Source organism: Pan paniscus, chromosome 8 (genome assembly GCF_029289425.2).
Source record: "Pan paniscus chromosome 8, NHGRI_mPanPan1-v2.0_pri, whole genome shotgun sequence".
NCBI classification, from domain to species: domain Eukaryota; kingdom Metazoa; phylum Chordata; class Mammalia; order Primates; family Hominidae; genus Pan; species Pan paniscus.
The window spans coordinates 119,029,391-119,050,120 of record NC_073257.2 but is presented as its reverse complement, the minus strand read 5'-3'; the positions used below and the strand labels follow the sequence as shown (position 1 = coordinate 119,050,120).

The 20,730-nt window shown below is 41.4% G+C and overlaps 1 protein-coding gene across 5 annotated transcripts in view; it reads left to right on the top strand.

Moving 5' to 3' along the window:
* Nucleotides 1-6,072: 6,072 nt before the first annotated feature.
* The window catches only part of SORCS1 (sortilin related VPS10 domain containing receptor 1), a 589,577-nt gene continuing 574,919 nt past the window's right edge, over nt 6,073-20,730 (top strand). For 3 of the 5 annotated variants that reach the window (XM_055093367.2, XM_014346597.4, XM_014346596.4), the window contains exon 1: nt 6,412-7,150. In XM_055093367.2, the coding sequence (XP_054949342.1) occupies nt 6,593-7,150 (558 nt within the window). In that variant the 5' untranslated portion in view covers nt 6,412-6,592. Of the gene's footprint in view, nt 7,151-20,730 lie in introns of all 5 variants that reach the window. The other 2 variants (XM_034931441.3, XM_003825559.5) reach the window with 2 other exon arrangements.

The window sequence follows — 20,730 nt, the reverse complement described above, 5'->3', positions numbered from 1 at the left end:
TTGGTATTTGAAGTATGAAGCAACTTTAACAGCTAACATGTATTGAGTGTTCACTCTGTCTCAGGTAAATCAGTCTCACATGAGGAAGGTGATATAACCTACATTTTGCAGATTAAGGAATAGGGATTCCAAAAGTCAAATGATAATGTATAGTTAGTGAGTGACATGCACAGGATTTAAAAGCAGGATTTTGACTTTCAAGTTTAGGATTTTAAGCCCCACACTGTACTGCCTCTCAGCACAAGACAGACAGACACAACAGACTTTGTGCCTTTCACCGCCTCTCTTTGGTGTCCTCTTTGGTGTCCCTCTGTGCCACTACCAGAACTTAGCATACTGTTGGGAATATCTGGACTGGAGGCCTGCTCTTGGTCCAGATCAAACAGAGAAATGGGAAGCAGCATAAAATAGTTAATGTCTGTCCAACTGTGCTACTGATTCTTTGATTTGTTTCCTCCTTCTTCTGTAAGATACTCTTTGCTCTGAGTGAGAGGTCCCAAAGACCTTGTTTTTCAGTGCCTACTGTACATTTTATAGAGTTGTATTCTGCTGGAATATTATGCCACAGAAGTCTACTGAATTGGGCTTTATATTAACCTCATTCATCTTTGGATAGGTTCTTGTTAAAGGGGACAAATATAACCAAAGACTTCTTATCATATAGAAGCTTTTGGTTTTGCAATCATTGGCCTTTAAAGAGTTTTTTGAGGTAGCATTTTGTTTCTTTTGTCTTCTCTCCTCTAGTCAGTATTCCTGAAGCAACAAAAGTGAAATGTAGCTCCAAGTTTAGTTTAAAATAAACTGAGTTTATTTTTCCTATTTGTATTTCTAGGGAAGTTGGACCAGAAAACGTGTTATGAAGTTGGTTTCGTGATTTAGTACATCAAAGCCTTTTTATATTAGACTTACAGGCTAGAGAAAGACAGAAAACAGAGAACACAGAAGTTACATTTTACAGTTTTCAGATCATTTTAAGACTATAATAAAGTTACGTTAATGCATTCTCAGACTTTTTGGTAAAGGTGTATTTTCAAAAATCTAATAATACAATCTTTAAATAAACTTATTTAATCAGTACATTTTTATCTATTTCACTTTAAGTATGAATATTAAAATTGGAAAAATATATATGCATATGTGAGTTTACATAATGACAGTGATATTATTTCATGCTTCTCTTTTCCTATTTAATTATGCAAACTATCCTTTGAAACCTGAAATGATTGTATAAGCACTGCATAATAGCTACACAAAAATAATGTGGAATTTTAATTCATGAATATACAAATTGGGAACAGAATTGGACAAAACAGGGGGGAAAAGGATAAAAAGACAATCTGCTCTAAGTCTTGTCTCTGAGTCTGTGACCTTAGATAAATTTATTTGTATTCTGTAAGATACAGGCAAAAACTGCCCCCTACCTATCTTTTGGAGCTGCTGCAAGATTTATTAAACTAGGGGGAAAAATGCAAAACAAAAACTGTTTAGAGGTGTGATGAGACAGAGGGTACACAAATCCAAGATAGTTTTGTTATCTCCAACGGGTGTCCAAGGTAGAATTAACTTTCATAACATCCTTATGAGTTAGGTAGATAATCTTAGCCCTGTTTTTAAAGATAAGAGGGCTTATGTGCTCCTACTAGCACCACTTAGATTGGGTGTATGAGAACGGGTACAATTACTGGATTCAGAGCTAGGTCTGTATTTGTTGATGCCTGAAAGTATTTTAAGGGACAGATTTTAAAAATCCCATCATTCTGTTGGCAGGCAATGAGAATAGCCTGCATATTATTCTCCCCAGTTTTCTTTCTGTGTTTCTTCATGAAATTGATCTGAAATGCAAGACAAGACACTTTGTCTCAATGGTATCCAAGGGGAGCCAAATATTTTGAGAACTATTAAAAGACATTGTTCAAACGATGAGGCATATAATGTGATTTAGTGCAAACTGAAGCCAAAGTAGCCATCAGAAATCAAGAGACTTAGGAAAAAGGGAAGACAAAAAACCAATGAGACAGTTAACCTGTAGCTTATGCTGTAAGATTATGTGGGGAGTGGTTATACCAATCTCTTTAACATTACTCCCCACACACAAAATAAAAGCAAATAGAAATGGGGAGTATATATATTCCCCTCAGCCTAAAAAATGTGCACACTTGTTCCCAAAATTGCTTGCTCAACATTACTAAAAATGTTTCAAGCCAATTAGAGTGCCTGACACATAGAAAATCATCAATAAGTGTTATCTGTTATTAGTTGGATTTGGAGTAAAACAGTATTGCATAAAATCAAGAACATACTGGGAATAAGAATGCCTACGTAGAAACCTTGTCTCTTTGCACTAATTGCTGTGTGACCCTAGATAGTTACTTAGTATCATCTGTGAAGTGGGGAAAATGATAGTATTTATCTGATATAAGCTTTGTAAAAAAAAAAAAAAAAAAGGCATGAGCTGGTACATTTAAACTCCACAGCATAGTTTCTGGCATAGAATATATATCCGATTTACAAAGTACTAGTTACTAAGAGTTGTGCTCCTAGGCTTGTTATACTGGTGCCACCCAGCTAACCAGCCATTATTTATTGAGCACTTAATAAACTAGGCACTGAAAGAAATGTTGAAATGAGGTTAATGTTGAAAATAAATGTTGAAATAAGGAGGATAGGGCCTTTATCCACACGTGGATTTTTTGGAAGTTATTAACAAAAAACAGGTTTAAGTAAAATAATTAAATGCTGTAATATACGCTTAGAAAGATCTGGCAAGAGATTGATACAGAAAATGTGGAATAAATTTCTTCTTTAGGCAGAGGTTCAGGAAAAGTCTCTCTAAGGTTGTATATTTAAAGTGAAGGTCTCAAAAAAGAGGAGTCAGCCATATGAAGTGGGGTTGGACGGTGGACGTTCTAGGCAGGTGGAACAGCATGTGCAAAGGTCACGAATTGGAAAAAACTGGGCACATCAGCGAAAAGGATAGCCCCTAATGGTTGGCATATTAGGATGAGGGTAGAGAATCCTGCCAAATGTGATTGAGAAGTGAGTACTTGGTCAGCCATGGTAAGGAGTTTGGATATTATTCTGTTTGTGATGGTAAGCTGGCAGGAAGTATTAAGCAGTTACAATAAATATTTTTTATCCTTTTGAAAGACTACTTTTGCTGCCTTGTAGGGCAGAGTATCCACACTTTTTTGATTGTGCACACCAATCAGTATACAATGACTAAATGTTCATATTCTTTGTCTTTCTGCCTCTGCTTCTTTCTCTATCTGCTTCTGTCTCTCTCTTTATACATATATATGCATATATATGAATATATACACATATGTTTATATTGTATATAAAACTGTATATAACATAGGTATATTAATCAATAATTAAATATTTTAGCAAGGCTAAATTTTAATCTTTCTGATTAAAACTAAATATATCACCAAATTCTATTATTTTCATCTTGCACAAAAATGGATCACCTGAGTGTGCTTGTGCCCTTGTGCTTGTGTCATCTTTGGAGATGACTATTGGAGAGAAGGAACGGAACAGTGCAATTATGGAGTAGAGTGAGCAGTAAGAGGCTGTTGTGGTAGTCCAGATGAGAAATGATGATAACTTAGACTAAGTCGTGGCATATTTGTCACGTGCACAATGAAAAGACCCCTTATTGGAATTACAGATTTATGTTCTCTTACTAGCCTTTGATATCAATTACTTTCCTAACAAATGACTCATTCTTATTATATTATATTAATAAGAATCTATTGGATTGCTTAGTGGGTTGTTGGATTGAAAACATCTTGAAATAGACTTCCCTCCATGATTAGCCTATTTATTGTAGTCTTCTGGATAAGGGGAATAATTTAGGAAATTACTGGTACTTTCCTCTTCTGTTTGTTGGCAAAAGTAAACTGGGAGCAGAGCCATAAAAAATAAAATGAATCCATCTATCTACATATGAACAATACGACTTGCAGCCAATGTCATCCACACTTGTGTAACTTCTGTCTCAAATGAATAATTAAAATCAGGCATTAAAAACTTGCCTGCTCTCTATGAACTCCCAGCAAATGGACTGCAAATGCTTTCACTTTAAAGGGATCATTCTGACAGGTGTGTTTGAAAAGAGATTGTAAATTCTGGGAAGGAAAAATCTACTCTACTTGTACGAGCATTCTTCAGGAAGCGCTTCCATTTTGAAACCAAAATAAGATAAATGGTGGTAGGGCAATGATAGACTAAGGCCAGGAAATCTGAATCCACTAATGTCTTCTTTTCCATTTTGCTTCTTCCAGCCTATATTTGGATGATAATTTATTTGGGTTCTGATTCTTTAATCTGCTTTTCCTTTCTTGGAGGAATTCCCATGTACTTATCCAGACTGGAAAGGAGGTTAGCAGGGCATAGAAAGAAGTCATTAAGTAAATGATCCTGCAAAGCTCTAAAAACCTTTCTGAGGAAAGAAAAAACGACCGCTCTGGGTTTTGACAAAGAACATTTGCAATTTGAGGAGAGAGGACCTCTGGCTCTCCTCTCCTCCATCTAGAGGCCATAGCCTGCCAGACAGCCTTTCTGTTTTGGAGGATTCAGGCATAAAGGTGCTTTTGCTTGTATTTCTTCTTTAACGACAAACAGGACACTCTTTTGTCCTTTTAGGTACTCAAGTTTAATGGCTGAGAAGCCTGCCCTCCTTGCATTTGCACTTTTTCTGCGCTGGTCATGAGAACAAGAACTTAGGCCGATATTTCACAACACCTCTCTGGATTGGATTGATATAACGGACGTTTTCTTGGACAACATTAGAATTTCATTAATTGAAGAGTAATTATCACTCTGTATTACTTTAAACTTGGCCTCATCGCAAACACGGTATACAGATTTTTCAGTGAGGTTATTATTCTAGTATGAAAATGAACAAAAATGTAACTAGAAACTGGAATCGGTACTATTTTGTTGTGTCATTCATTTATTCAATCAGTAAATATTCATTAAATAATGTAATAACATGTACCTAAGAGAATATTACGTATATGAAGACTGCAAAGAAATCTGAAACCATTTCAACCCTTAGAAGCAAACTGTCTACTTTAAAAAGGATTGGATTTTGAGAAATTCTTTGCCATTTTCAAAGCCCATTCACCTGCTATAAATCTTCATCTGAACTTACGAATAGTAGCAGGGTGCTAGGCTGGGCAGATACTATAATCATACAATTATAGAATTTTAGGAGCGGAAGGGATTTTAAAGGTCATCTAATGTGACCATTTAATTTTAAAGCTTAGGAAGCTGAGAGATTGTGATTTGTCTGAGGTCCCAAAGCAAACCAGTGGCAGAGCACCATCACAGACTTGCTATTAGGGATCTCAAAGCGTGTGGCAGTAGCACTGGGCCAGGCACCAAGTGACACAGAATAACTATAAGTACTGTGCCTCCTTTCCTGTATTTATTTGTTATGCAGATATGCATTAGACTCACAATAAATATTTATTGTACTAATGACTGGCAGATTTCCTCCCAGGTAGGGTACTGTGCCACGTACTGAGGAAAATGGTAAACAAAAAACAGGTCACTTCCTCCAAGTTGCTCGAAATTTGATCTTCCTGTCCTCAATGAGTTTGCAGTCTCTTAGGGAAACCAAGATATATACGCTTAAAAAACGCGTAGTGGAAAGCGTTTTCTTAAATATGATTGCATGCAGGAAGATTGGGTTCAAATTCAGTGAATGCTTTAGGAGGTTAGGAGAGAAATCTAAGCGTTAAAATTGTTGGGAAAAAAATCCCCCAAACTAACACACACACACACACACACACACACACACACACACACACACACACACACACACGAGATCATTTAATTACATCACTCTCTGCTGCTGCCTTTCCGGGATCTCCCCCCAGGCTGGGACACACAGGCTCTGCTGCGGGTAAGGTCAAGATGTCAACTCAGGAAGCATAAGAGAGGGAAGGAGCAGAAGCCCACCCATCCCTATCTCCTCAACTAGAAAAGACCAGAAAGACGGAGAAAAAAGGAAACAGCAACATAGACCCATAGAAACAATAAAGCAGGAATAGGAAGCTCCCGACACATCGACTGCTCCGGGAGCCCGGGGTCGACCGCCCCCGCGGGCAGGGTGCGCGGACTCAGCGCTGGGACCCGCGGCCGCGGGGGAGCAGAGTGGGCGGCGGGGAGAGGCGGCGGCAGCGCCTGCGAGGCCGAGGGGAAGTCGCCGGCGGCGACTCCAGCGCCCGGAGACCCGGTGCGCAGCGCAGCTCGGCCGCGGGACGCGGCGCCCGGAGCCCCGGCAGCGCCTGCCCTCCCTCCCGCGTCGCCCGCCAGCGCCCGCGCCCGCTCCGCCAGTGACTTCAGCTCAGCTCCACCCCCGCGCGGCGGCGGCTCGCTCCGTCCGGACCCGCGCTCGGCACAAGCCCAGCCCGGGCGAGCGGCCGCCACCTGCCCGGCGCCGCCTCCGCCCGCCCCCACCGCGGCGCAACTTGGATGGAGTTGGGGTCCTGAGCGCCGGCCCCCCACAGCCGCCAGCGCAGAGCTCCGCGCCGCCACCTTCGTTCTGGGACCCCTCTCTCCGCTGCTCTTCGCTCCCGCGATGGGAAAAGTTGGCGCCGGCGGCGGCTCCCAAGCCCGGCTGAGCGCGCTCCTCGCCGGCGCGGGGCTCTTGGTACTCTGCGCCCCGGGCGTCTGCGGCGGCGGCTCCTGCTGCCCCCCGCCGCACCCCAGCTCGGCTCCACGCTCGGCCTCGACCCCTAGGGGCTTTTCCCACCAGGGGCGGCCAGGCAGGGCTCCTGCCACGCCCCTGCCCCTCGTAGTGCGTCCCCTGTTCTCAGTGGCCCCCGGGGACCGAGCGCTATCCCTGGAGCGGGCTCGGGGCACTGGGGCATCCATGGCGGTTGCTGCACGCTCCGGCCGGAGGAGACGGAGCGGAGCGGATCAGGAGAAGGCAGAACGGGGAGAGGGCGCGAGTCGGAGCCCCCGGGGAGTGCTAAGAGATGGAGGGCAGCAGGAGCCTGGGACTCTGGAGCGGGACCCGGACAAAGCCACCCGCTTCCGGATGGAGGAGCTGAGACTGACCAGCACCACCTTTGCGCTGACGGGAGACTCGGCACACAACCAAGCCATGGTCCACTGGTCTGGCCACAACAGCAGCGTGAGTAGAATGGGACTGAGGGCAAAGGGGTGGAAAGATGGAAAGGGTTAAAGTCGGCTGTGTGATCTGATGGAGAATTGGGGGGAAATAGAGTTTCTGGACATGGGAGCTGCAAACTGGTCTCTGCCCACTTCCCCCAAGAGTTAACATCACCTACCAGGAGACCAACCTCCCCATCTCTCCCACCAACACCATCAGAGTCCTCTCCAAATGCCACAGCTTCAAACTGAGGAGTCAAATCCCTATTTCCTGTTGCCTTGGTCGCATTGGTGTGTGGAACTGAAGACCAGGTAAACAGAGGGGTTAAAGTTCTCCTAATACAGAGATGAAAGGGTTAAATTTCCAGGCAGGCTGACATCCCCTCAAGTGACTTTCCCTTTACTTGCCAGACCTATGTACTGGCTCAAAGAAGATTAAGAAGACCCATATATGTAGGCGTTTTATTTTATTTTATTTTAATTTCATGCAGAGCTCCTAACCCCTTCATCCCCACAAGGGAGAACTGCAGTGGAGAGCATATAAGGTGTTCTTTAGTGTATCCTCTGCTTTAGGGACCAAGTGGATGCAAGTTTCAGGGCAGGAACTCTCCAGCATCTTCTAACAGCACTAAGCGAGGGTGTTTTGAGAACTGGGGCTTTCCAGCCCGTGAATGAGCGGTTGTTCTCTAGCAAGGTCAGTCCCAGGAAGATCAGATATATCCCAGTGACAACAACTCCCTGTTCTCCCCCATTGCCTGACCTCCTCTAATGAAGAGCACAAATAAAGACTTAACATTCCCTTTATGAAGGCAGGAAAGGGATTGCTCAATTCCAGGAGGCTGGATTCCAGGGGACTTAGGATGCAAGTCCATGAGCTTTGGTCATATCAGGAAAGGTTTTAGATTTTCAGAAAAGCTTGCATGTCTGCAATCTGAGGGAGCTATTCCTGTTTAAATTGAACCTAGAAACTTCAGTGAGTTGAAATAGTAAAGAACCAGCTTTGATTGTAATAACTAAAAGTGATTTTAAAGTGTGGAAACTTCTCCAGACATAGACAAGAACATAACAACCAAGGATGGGTAAAATGGGGGAAAAAATGTTCAAGTTTTACAGCTTCAACCAGGTAACTGAGATGGTGGTGTTTGTAATATGCACAATTTACACAGTCTGGAACCTTTCAAAACGTTTTCTGTTGTGATGTAATTCCCAGAAACCTTCCCGGAGAAGTGCCACTTTAGTGAGTTGTGCTCATTGTCAGCTTTTTAATGAGAGTTGTGAACATTTTAAAATACTAATCTGTCATCATGAATTCCTTGGGTACATAGATATAAATTGTATTAAGGCACATCATGATAGATAATATTTAGCATTGATGTATCTGTCCTGAGAGTAGTAGCAGGGTTTTCCCTACAGTTCCTCCTTCATGACAGAGTCTGTGATTTTATATGGTTCTCAGCAGTGGTTTGATCAAATAAATGAAGCTGAAATTCTTTCCATTCAAGTTCTGGAGACCCTTGCCCTCATTCCTTACCTTAACCATTATATCTTTCATATCATAGCCACTAAAATTAATCCTCTAATTTGAACTCGAATCTTCTTAAACTGATTGAATAACTTTCACACTGCTTTAAGTGATTAACTCAAAGCTTCTGGCTTTAAGGGGAGATTTGAAACACATCAAACATGTTAGCTCTTGTTGTATTAAGAAGTAAAAGACTTTGGACTCAAAATGTTTCTGGCTTTTAATGTAATTCAAGCTGTAAAATATCACTCACCCATTAGACCTCTTTTTTTAGCTCATCTCTTGAAAGATCTTGGAAAGAAAGAGAAAAGTAGAATACATCTTTGGCAAATTTTTAACCTCCGTTTAGGAAATGGTGCCAAGCACTGCCAGCATTAAAAAATAATAATAAATGGTGCTTATAATTCTAGTAGGGCTTATTAGGGTCAGGGCATTGAACATGCAGGCAGGTCTGAGATAACGTAGGAAATAAGGTGATGAGTGTTGAAGTTTTGATCACTCAAATCATGTTAACTAATGAGGTGAGATTTCTGCCCCCTGAAGTCTCTCATTCCATAAAGACCTCTTCTGACCCAGTCTCTGCTCTGGTCATCACACACAAAGGTGTTTCTTCTTTTTCTTTTTTAAGTATATACATACAGATAGTGGAGAAAGAGAAATAGTCTTTATCTATGTCCTCCAAAACAAAGCCAGTCCTACGTATCTGGACCAGACTCAGAGAAAGTTTAAAATATTTTTTAAAGGGAAAGAAAGCATAAATAAACTTTTTTTTTTTTGGCCGTTTTGTAGAATGCAAAGCAGAGTGGAGACCTGAATTCTAGTTCTGCTTATTCGTGGTTTGACCGAGGCAAGTTGAGTGTCCGCTGAATGTGGATTTTTTCATCTCTAAAAGTGGAGGTGCCGGTCAGATTAACTACAGAGAATTAGGAGCCAGGCTATACATAAGAGGGCAGTGTGACTTTAAAGTCTCATACACTTGTTTGGAACTCTCAACAGCACTTCACTTTACCTCAGGGTGGGAAATCCACTAATTTAAACCCGAGGGCCAGATTGGAGTGGTGGAGGGGCATGGGGGACTCTTATCTTTTCACATTTAGATGTCCTCCCCTATAAATCTGCCCCCAGACCCATTCAGGACCACAGGCAGTGCACATCCTGTGAACCCCTCTCACCTTTAGCAAAAAGCCTTTGCTATGAAGAGTCTCTGATTATGACAACACCTGCATTCAAGGTGCAAATGCATGGTAATTATAGGCTGCTTGTCAATCTGGTGAGGAATTCTGGATGGTTCACTCACCTCCTTCCCTTCACTTTCCTGCCCCCTCAGCTGTTGGACTTGAGCAGTTGTATAAAGACATGTCTGTTTTGCCTCGTCTGTGGGTGTGATGTGATTCCTCTGTACTGCAGTCTCGATTGATGGAAACTGTTGCTAGAGTTGGTGGAACACCTGGGGGGATCTTCTGGCATGAAAGGTGCTGGGTATGAATCATTTGTCATGAGCTTGGTGTCGTAAGCAAGAACATATTGTTCCCACCCTACTCATCCCAGGCATGCTGTGCCCTGATCTAAATTTATATAGTAATCCTTAGAGTGTTAAAATATATATTTGCCTTTATATGTATGCATAATGGTGTATGTGTTTATTCCTTATTTCCAAGGGATTTTAAAGTGCTGTAGCATTAATCTTTATAAAATCCTTTGTAGGTAGTAAGTAGGTGACGGGTGTTAATATCTCTTTTTCATATTTTTATGCCGGAGTTAAGTTTAGTATTTCAATTCACCACTCTGCCCCTTTCTCACTGGCAATTGTATTACAAGATTTGTTAACAGAGGGTTTTACTTGACTTCTATTTTGCCATGATGACATCTTTAATGTTACATTTCTCATAGCACATGATGGACTGCTTGATTTCTGTGTACCTCTTTGCTTCTAGTTGTTCTGGGATTTGACATTTACCATCCAACATTAGTGAATAAATTGAGTCCCAATCTGGGCCAACTTTTGGGGTAGATGCTTTACATTCATCATCTCACTTAATTTTTCACAGAAATGTCACGTGTAGGTGTTATTATTGTCATTACATACAGGAGGAAACTGAGGTTCCAAGAGGCTAAATGAATTGCCAAATAGACACAGGAGGTCAGTGGCAGAACAGAGACTGTCACCCAAAGTGATCCTATTCCCAGACTGCACAGAAGGGCTTGTTCACTGGACTTTAAAGTAGGACGGAAAAACTCCGACCTTTTGGAATCTGTATTTTAGATAATCCCATCTTGAGTTGATTTCTGATGATGGTGGAGGAGGGCGTACTCTTAGCTGGAAGCTCCATCTCCTTGTAGAAAAGCGAGGACATTAACATGTGCCTGTCACATTGCACCCTTTACCTGAAGTAGTGCTTTGGTTGTTCTCTCATCCACCCACCTCTTCATCTTCAGTGAGACATGGAATCTGCACCTGGTGATTCAGTGAGCAAGAGGTAACCTGCGATCATTCAGCTTTCAGCTCAGTTGTTCTTCAGGAATAGATTCCTTTTCTAATTTAATGACAAATCTGATATTATAGACACACTGGCTGTGAATGCTTGACTTGGCTATACATTTTGATACAGTTTTTTTTTTTCGGTGGGGAGGAGCTGACCTTTTAAAAAGTAAAATGATGAAAGATTTTAGCTTTCTCTAGCAAGCCCACGTAATTCCTTCTCTCAGTACTTAATGCTATATGAATGCTAATGTGGTGTGATTTGGAAGGCAATGGGTTTGAAATCAAACAGATTTGAGTTTGAATCTTAGTTGTCCTGCTAAATCAGGACGTTGCCTTGAGTAAGTCACTTAAATTCTTTGAGCCTGAGTCTCCCCATCTAAAATATGGGGATAGTATATCTTTCGGAGGTTTTTTCCTCAGGAGGCGACATCGTGGATACAAAGTGCTTTATTCCTAGTAAATGCTCAATAAATGCTACTTACTCATGGGAAGAAAGAGTTCTCTACTGGGAATTAAGAATTGTGGGTTATAATACTGGCTGTATACAAAAATTAGATACGTAGTCATAGCATGTTGAAATGTTGTAGCCTCAATTTCATCCTCTGTAAAATGGCACTAATAGACTAAAATCCATTACAGGTCAAAACTAATTTAATACTTTGTTCATACAGATACTGGATACCTGCTGCATTTACTAAGTAAAGTGCACTAGGAGTGTTGGGGATGTAGAAATGACACAATGACCTATACCCTTGACCTGTAAGGGAACAAACCTTTTATTTCACAAGGTTCTTCCTTTTTCCTCAGTTCATATGCATATCTGTTTAGGGGAAATCAAGTAATGTGAGATCCCAGCAGGCCTTCATTTCAATCTGTGCACATGGGTTTGCAGCAAAACATAGTTTATTGGGTTTATTGTATTACATCTTCATGTTAAGGAACTTGCTAACTTTGGACCCCTCTTCCCCCCCAAAAAAAATGCCTCATGTGAAATTGGAAAGTAAAAATCTCTTAGTTATTTAATGAGATTTTCTAGAGAACATTGACATGAATGTTGACTGTCAGAACTACATCCACATTTTTTTAAAGAGAGACCTTAGAAGTTCATAGGATAGGGCAAAAAAGCAGATACATGAATCTCATTTATATATGAAAATAATAATTGCTCCCATTTAGGAGTAATTGCTATGTGCCAAAATTATGCCAAGAACCTTACGCAAATTATTGTGTTTAGTTTTAAGTCAACAAATATTTATTGAGCTCCTAATATTTGTCATTCACTGGCATAGGGATATTTGTGAAGTGCTACACAAGATGAAAAGAAATAATTCCTGCCCTCAATGAGCTCTCGGTCTTGTACCCAAAGAAACTTCTTAAGAGACAGCAGGAGATGTACGTTCTCTGAGGACAGAACATGCTGTAGGAAGTCAGGGGAGAGTTGGGCATCTTCTGGCTGGGATGGCCTTCAAGCTGGATTGTAGAGTAGGTACTTCAGACAATCCTTGAAATGTAGCGAAGATTGTAAGTAACAGTTGGAGATTATTACAAGGATATTTTTAGCTGAATGGATGTCATAAGCAAAGGTCAAGGGAAGAGATGTAAACATTCCTCTTTATATCCAGGAATTTAAATTACTTGATTTAAAAACTATGTTTAACGAAAGTTTTAACCTTAGGAATGATTGAAAAATATGAGTTAAGCAAAAAATATACACATCAATCTTGTAGTAAATTTGGGTACATTCCAAGCCCAGTAGGAAAATAAAAACCTTTATGGTCATTGAGAGACATGACTGACCTTATTTGCACATTAAATCTTAGCTGGAGTCATCATTGTTTCATTTTTACCTTGATATTTCCACACAGAGTTTTCACAAAAGGACTTTCTTTTGTTTAAGTTATTGGTGAGAGAGATCACTGTTCAGGCTGCCTTGAGGATAAATTAAGTTTGCTCCTTGCCAGCTTATATTCAGCCACTAAATGTATGTAAAATATTTGTCCTGTTTTTGTGTATGTCTTAATTACTGTCCCTTATTTTGTGGCTAAAAGGTGTAGAGAAGGCACTTGTGTCTCCCAGAGGGGAAACTGGCCAAACAGCGTCTCTGCAGTGGCCAAAGGGGATGGCAGAGAAGAGATGTGTTCATTGCGAGGTGAGGCCAGGATCCATAAAAGTGCAGTGGTTCCTGTCAAGGAGCTCAAACTCTGCTCCGATTGTACGGATGGAGTAAGCAAACAGTTGGCAAGAAGCAAAGGTGGAATCTTACTCTGCAACGTTTAGAATGAAAGAACAGAGCTTATCCTAGAATGTAGATAGGAGTAAAAAAAGGATGTGGATGCTCTGTCGGAAATCCTATGTGAGATTTTACACACATATGAAAGATATTGTGTCTATTTCTATAGCACTCCTGAATGTTTTTATACCACTTTAGATCAGTTATAGCCCTTTTTTCTCTTTGCAAAATGCTTCAGTTTTCAAAGATCGACACATTACTTCCATTACTTAAGGTATTTTTTCTCACCACAATTCTATAAGATAGGAAAGACAAATATCATCTACACTCTCAGATAAAGAAAACAAGATCTTCCTATTAAGTAGGTCAGTTAGTGGAAGAAGAAGGTCAAATAACATTTGGTCACACTGTAGGAGTGATTCTTGGTTTGGCCCACTGCTGGCTTGCCACAGGCAAGAGTTAGAACACAGCTGCACCCTAGCCTTGTGGTTTGTCTGAAGCCCATCACAGGCAAGAGTTAGAACACAGCTGCTCCCTAGCCTTGTAGTTTGTCTGAAGCCCATCACAGGCAAGAGTTAGAACACAGCTGCACCCTAGCCTTGTAGTTTGTCTGAAGCCCATGCACCTGTATCCTTAAGGTTTTCCATTGTGGGAAGAAGAGTGAATATTGGCTGTAGAGCTCCTGAGTTCCAGGTTCAGCTTTTCAAGTTGTTTGTCTTGGGCTTCAAAACAAGGAGCCTCATGAAAAGTCATGCTCTTGGCATTGTTTAATCCACTGAGGTTACCTTAAAGAGTGATGATGGGACCTTCTGGAAGTGAGGTTCCCAGTAATAACCTGTCTGCCATATGTATTCCACTGCTAATAGACTTCAGAGATGAGACTACTTATGACTGGGTTTATTGCAATAGCAGCTTGGGGTAGAAGAGAGGTATAGCCATCTCCTCCTCTCTTTGATTTTCTTATGCAGATAAAAGCTAGTTAAAAATAATATTAAAGGTGGTCTCACTACGTCTTCCCATATAGGAAACCTAGAGTGTCAGTCAACATTTTGGAGCAGCAGTAGTCAAACTGAAGGACTGCCTGTTGATGCTAATGGGTTTTACTTGCTCAAGGATTATAACTGAGTTACCAGATGTAGCTTTTTCTACTTCTAACTTTTGGGGTGAGAGTGGAAGAAGAGAGCAAAGGAAAGTTTGCTGAATATCAGGGACAACTCTACATAAGACATATTGATTATATCAGAAGTCTCCTTTAACAAAAATAATATAAATAACCACCAATTTAGTGAACAGCTTCTCTGGAAATATGATCTGGAACATCACCACATGATTTCACTTGATTCTCACGACACCTTTATGAACTACGTACTGTTATCCTCATTCTAAAGCTGTAGAAGTCAAGCTTAAACAACTTGCTCAAGGTTACCCAGCTAGCAGGTGGCAGAGCTGGGATTTGATTTTTGCCCTTTCTGAAACCAAAGCTCTTTCTGCTATAAATCATGCTTTGTGGGGGTTAATTTTTGTATAAGTTTATTTTTGAATGGGTTTATTTCTGAGTTTCTTTAGAAAGAACTCCACAATTCAGTGCAGATGGGGTGGTAGGGGAGCTCTTTATATGAATGACATATCTTGGGGGTCTTCCTTTCACTTCACCCCATTGTCAGGTCACTGACACTTTACTTGGCAATAACTCGCTCCATGATGCTGTTTGGGTTGAAGCCCTCACCTCTGTCCATCCCCACAAGTGGCTTCTGGGGGTTATTAATGTGTGTCATCTTGTTATCCTGGGAAGATGTGTGGGATGTGCTGTTTGGTTTCTCCCTGCTGACTAATGACCCTACAGTGACAGTGTGCACAACGTGTACACTTTTTAAAGAAAGTGCTAATAAGAATCATTTTATCAGACAACCAACTAATCATGTTGTGCCCTGGAACCAATAGATTGACGCCTCTAGTCATCTTTCCCTAACCAGAGTAACAGGAGCTGTTGAGACACAAAATCATGGGCCATCAATCCTTCTGCTGCAGGGCCTTTGGTGGTTTGGGGCCGGGTGGTGGATGGGTTGCTGGGGCAGATTAAAAGCGAAAGATCTTCCCCTTATCTCAGCAATTCCCACTGTACATTCTTGATTATAATCATTAAAGGGAAAAAGGCTATTTTGGGCACATTCAGCACCCTGGTTTAGAAATTTATCATGTGCAGCCCTGCTCGCCCTGACTTGCATTTTGCTGAAATGATAGAAGAATTCTTAACTGGGCAGGCATGGGCTCACTCATAGGTGCCTGGGGCAGTGTTTCTCAAAGTACTGTCCTCATGGGTCCTGCTTTTGAATGACCTGATGGGGAGAAGGGACCAGGAATCTATATTTTACAAACTCCCTAGGAGATTCTTGGGAACACTCAAGTTTGAAAATCATTTCCTTAAGATTTGCACATGAGTTTAAGAGTCCATGGACTTCTTCCATTGTCTGCATAATTTTGTGTTAATATGCTTTAATTTTTCCCATGAAGAGATGCAGTCCACAGTGTTTATCAGCTTCTCAATGGAAACCATGACCCCCTACAGTGAAGACCTATTGGAATGTAAGGCTCTATAAATCACACAGGACAGTACAGTGTAGCCCAGGTGAAATTTCTGTCATTCAGTGTATACTAAAAAATTATCTTCCATGGCTGTCCACATAACCACAATATGTCTTAAATGGCAGAAAGTACACATGATTTAAAATATAATTTATTGGGTTAATTGCCGATTCTACTATCCACTAGATATGTGAACTTGTGCAATTAACTTTATCTCTGTCCTTAGTTCCCTCATCTGTAAAATGAGGATACTAATGGTATATTTCTTATATGGTGGCTTGATGATTAACAGAGATAGTATAACTTCTTAACGGAAATTAACAGAGATAATATAACTTCTTAACGGAACATCTGGCATATACTAAATCATCAATAAGGGTTAGCTGTTATTACAGTTTCATTGATATTAATAGTGCTCCAGTATGGCCTATTAAAAGATGTTTGTAATATGACATTCATGATGTTGTTTCTGTTTCTGCATTTAGGTTCTCTCGGTCCAGTTCTATTTTCTTATATTGAAGATTGGGGCACTGTCCTAATCTTCTTAGCATCCCTCTCAGCATCTCTAGCTGTTTCCACTTAATATTTGCTTACTAAATATTTCCAATTTTATTTGCTATTTCCTTGGGAAAGTGTTTTTTTTTTTCCATGTGTTGTGAACAACCTATAACTTTGTACCTGTGTGTTGTAGAATAATGAAGTCATTAAAAGGTTGATTATAAAAACATATATTTTTAAGTGGGAAACTGTCCACAAAATACCAGAATAAAAGATTACAAAATAGTACAAACATCAACCCATTAAGTCAGAGTTTTTGTCTATGTTGTTCTCTCATATATCCCAAGTCCCTAGAAATATACCTGGAGGCCAGGCGTGGTGGCTCACGCCTGTAATCCCAACACTTTGGTAGGCTGAGGCGGGCAGATCACTTGAGGTCAGGAGTTTGAGGCCAGCCTGGCCAACATGGAGAAACCCCATCTCTATTAAAATACAAAAATTAGCCAAGTGGGTGTCTGTAGTCCCAGCTACTTGGGAGGCTGAGGCAGGAGAATTGCTTGAACCTGGGAGGTGGAGGTTGCAGTGAGCCAAGATGGTGCCACTGCACTCCAGCCTAGGTGACAGAGCAAGACTCCATCTCAAAAAAAAAAAAAAAAAAAGAAAAAGAAAAGAAAAGAAAAGAAATATACTGGAAATAGTAAGGGTTTGAGACAGTTTTTTTCAATTATTTTATACTGTAAAATTAAACTTTTGTGGGGAAAAAAGCAGGAAAGGATATGACTCAAAATGTTTGCGAGTGATAATGATGAATGTTAGGATTCTATGCAAGGTTTCTTGTGTTCATTCTTTTTGTCATTTCTCAATAAATGTGTATTGCTTGAGTAATTTTTAAAAGTTATTTTAAAATGAAAATAAATGAAAGAGAGAGCAAACGAGTTTGTGAACTTGGCCTCATTAAAACTGAATTCCAGGCAACAACTGTACAAGAGCTCACATTCAAGTTGCCTGTTTCCCTTTTAATCACTATTGTTGGGAGACAGTCTGCTGTCCAGGCTTTTTGCAAAAGAGCAAGATCACTCTGTCTGTTTCCTGAGTATGCAGCAGCATGTGCTACCAGGCCTTTTGTTTATCATCGCCTTTGTTGATTCCAGAGAGAATGATCCATGGTAGTTTCACCAACCTGACTATATATCCCAGAAATTCCAGTGACCTCCATTCACCCAGTAAAACAATATATGTTTCAGTTTAAATCCCAATCTCTGTCTTTATTTTGGTCTCCATCTGCATATCATGTAAGTACATATAAATATATACATAATAAATATGTGCGCTCTTATATGTCTGTATACATTCACAGCAACATAAGCACCAATGTACAACATTTAAGTCTCCACTCTTAAAAACGAAATATTAGTATCATAAGGCCACAGTAAGGATGTTTACTGATTGTGAGCACTGATTGGAAAGAGAGCTCCAGAACAAGGAGAGATGGAAAAAAAAAACAGAGAGAAGGAGACAGAGAGACATAAATAACAGATATATGGAAGACAGAAAATGAATAAGAGAGAGAAGAAAAGGGAGAGGGAGAAAATGAAGGAGGGAGAGGGAAGGAGGGAGAAGGGAAGAGAAAGAACATAAGTTCATGACAAAGGCAGAGAGAGACAGAAGGAAAGCCAGAGAGCAGAGGCAGATTGAGAAGAGGAAGAAAAAGGAAAGATGAGAGACAAAGAGACACGGAGAGACCACAGGCAAAGAAAGTCATATTGGGAGACAAAGACAGAGCTGTGATGGAGGCATATAAACAAAGCAGGAGAATCACAAGAAGAGAGGAAGAGATGAAAATAAAAGGCAAAAGTGTCAGTGAGTGTATTAGTCCATTCTCATGCTGCTAATAAAGACATACCCGTGACTGGGTGATTTTTAAAGGAAAGAGGTTTAATTGACTCACAGTTCGGTGTCGCCAGTGAGGCCTCCAGAAACTTACAATCATGGCAGAAGGGGAAGCAAACAGATCCTTCTTCACGTGACAGCAGAAGAGAGAGGTGCAGAGTGAAGTGGGGGGAAAGCCCCTTATAAAACCATCAGATCCCATGAGAGCTCACTCACTATTATGAGAACAGCATGGAGGTAGCCACTCCCATGATTCAATTACCTCCCACTAGGTCCCATGTGTGGGGTCCCCATCCAGGCTGCTTACATGGGCTGGCATTGAGTGTCTGTAGCTTTTCCAAATGCATGGAGCAAGTTGTCAGTGGATCTACCATTCTGGGGTATGAAGGATAGTGGTTCTCTTCTCATAGCTCCACTAGACAGTGCCCCATGGGGACTTTGCATGGGGACCCCAAACCCACATTTCCCTTCTCCTCTGTCCTAGCAGAGGTTCTCCATGAGGGCTCCACCCCTGCAGCAAACTTCTGCCTGGACATCCAGGCATTTCTGTACATCCTCTGAAATCTAGGCAGAGGTTCACAAACCTCAATTCTTGTCTTCTGCACACCAACAGGGCTAACACCATGTGAAAGCTGCCAAGGCTTAGGGTTTGCACTCTCTGAAGCAATGGCCTGAGCTGTACATTGGCCTCTTTTAGCCACAGCTGGAGCTGAAGCAGCTGGGATGCAGGGCACCATATCCTGAGGCTGCACATAGCAGTGGGTTCTGGGCCTGGTCCACTAAAGCATTTTTCCCTCCTAGGCCTCTGGGTCTGTGATGGAAGGGCCTGCTGTGAAGGTCTCTGACATGCCCTGGAGACATTTTTCCCATTGTCTTTGTGATTAACATTTGGCTCCTTGTTACTTATGCCACTTTCTCCAGCAAGCTTGAATTTCTCCCCCCAGAATTTCTCTGCTCCCTCTTGAATGCTTTGCCACTTAGAAATTTCTTCCACCAGATACCCTAAATCATTTAACTCAAGTTCAAAGTTTCACAGATGTCTAGGGCAGGGGCAAAATGCCACCAGTCTCTTTGCATAGCAAGAATGATATGGTTTGGCTGTGTCTCCACCCAAATCTCCACTAGAATTGTATCTCCCAGAATTCCCACTTGTTGTGGGAGGGACCTAGGGTGAGGTAATGGAATCATGGGGGTTGGTCTTTCCTGTGCTATTCTCGTCATAGTTAATAAGTCTCATGGGATCTGATGGGTTTATCAGGGGTATCCACTTTTGCTTCTTCCTCATTTTCTCTCGCTGCCACCAAAAGTGCCTTTTACCTCCCACCATCATTCTGAGATCTCCCCAGCCATGTGGAACTGTAAGTCCAATTAAACCTCTTTTTCTTCCCAGTCTCAGGTATGTCTTTATCAGCAGCATGAAAACAGACTAATACAAAGAGTGACCTTTACTCCAGTTTGCAACAAGTTTGTCATCTCTATCTGAGATCACCTCAGACTGGGCTTCATTGTCCATGTCACTATCAGCATTTTGGTTAAAGCCATTCAACTAGTTTCTAGGAAGTTCCAAATTTTCCCACACCATCCTGTCTCTGAGCCCTCCAATTCTCTAGGAAGCTCCAAACTTCCCCAGATTTTCCTGTCTTCTTCTGAGCCTTCCAATTCTCTAGAAGTTCCAGACTTTCTAACATCCTCCTATCTTCTTCTGAGCCCTCCAAACTGTTCCAGCCTCTGCCTGCTACCCAGTTCCAAAGTTGTTTCCACATTTTTGGGTATCTTTACAGCAGTGCCCCACTACTCAGTACTAATTTATTGTGTTGGTTCATTCTCATGCTGCTAATAAAGATATACCCGGGACTGGGCAATTTATAAAGGAAAGAGGTTTAATTGACTCACAGTTCAGCATGGCTGGGGAGGCCTCACGAAACTTACAATCATGGCAGAAGGGGATGCAAACACCTCCTTCTTCACATGGCAGCAGGGGAGAGAAGTGTAGAGTGAAGACGGGGAAAAGCCCCTTGTAAAACCATCAGTTCTCGTGAGAACTCACTATCACAAGAACAGCATGGAGGTAACTGCTCCCATGGTTCAGTTTTCTCCCACCAGTTCCCTCCCATGGCACGTGGGGATTATGTGAACTACAATTGAAGATGAGATTTGGATGGAGACACAGCCAAACCATATCAGTGAGTGAGAAGAACTTATAATCAAATCAAGGGCATAGAAGAACTGGTCCTAAGAAGACTGTGCCCTTCCAAAAGCACAGTGCTTCACTTGCCTTTTGCTTTGAGTGATTTTGCACCCAACCATGTCGGATGGTTAGCACAGGTAGCCACTCTTGCATGTGTGATGGCTTTGAAGCCATATGTTCATCAGATGGGTGTGGAGTGGAAGGGGTTC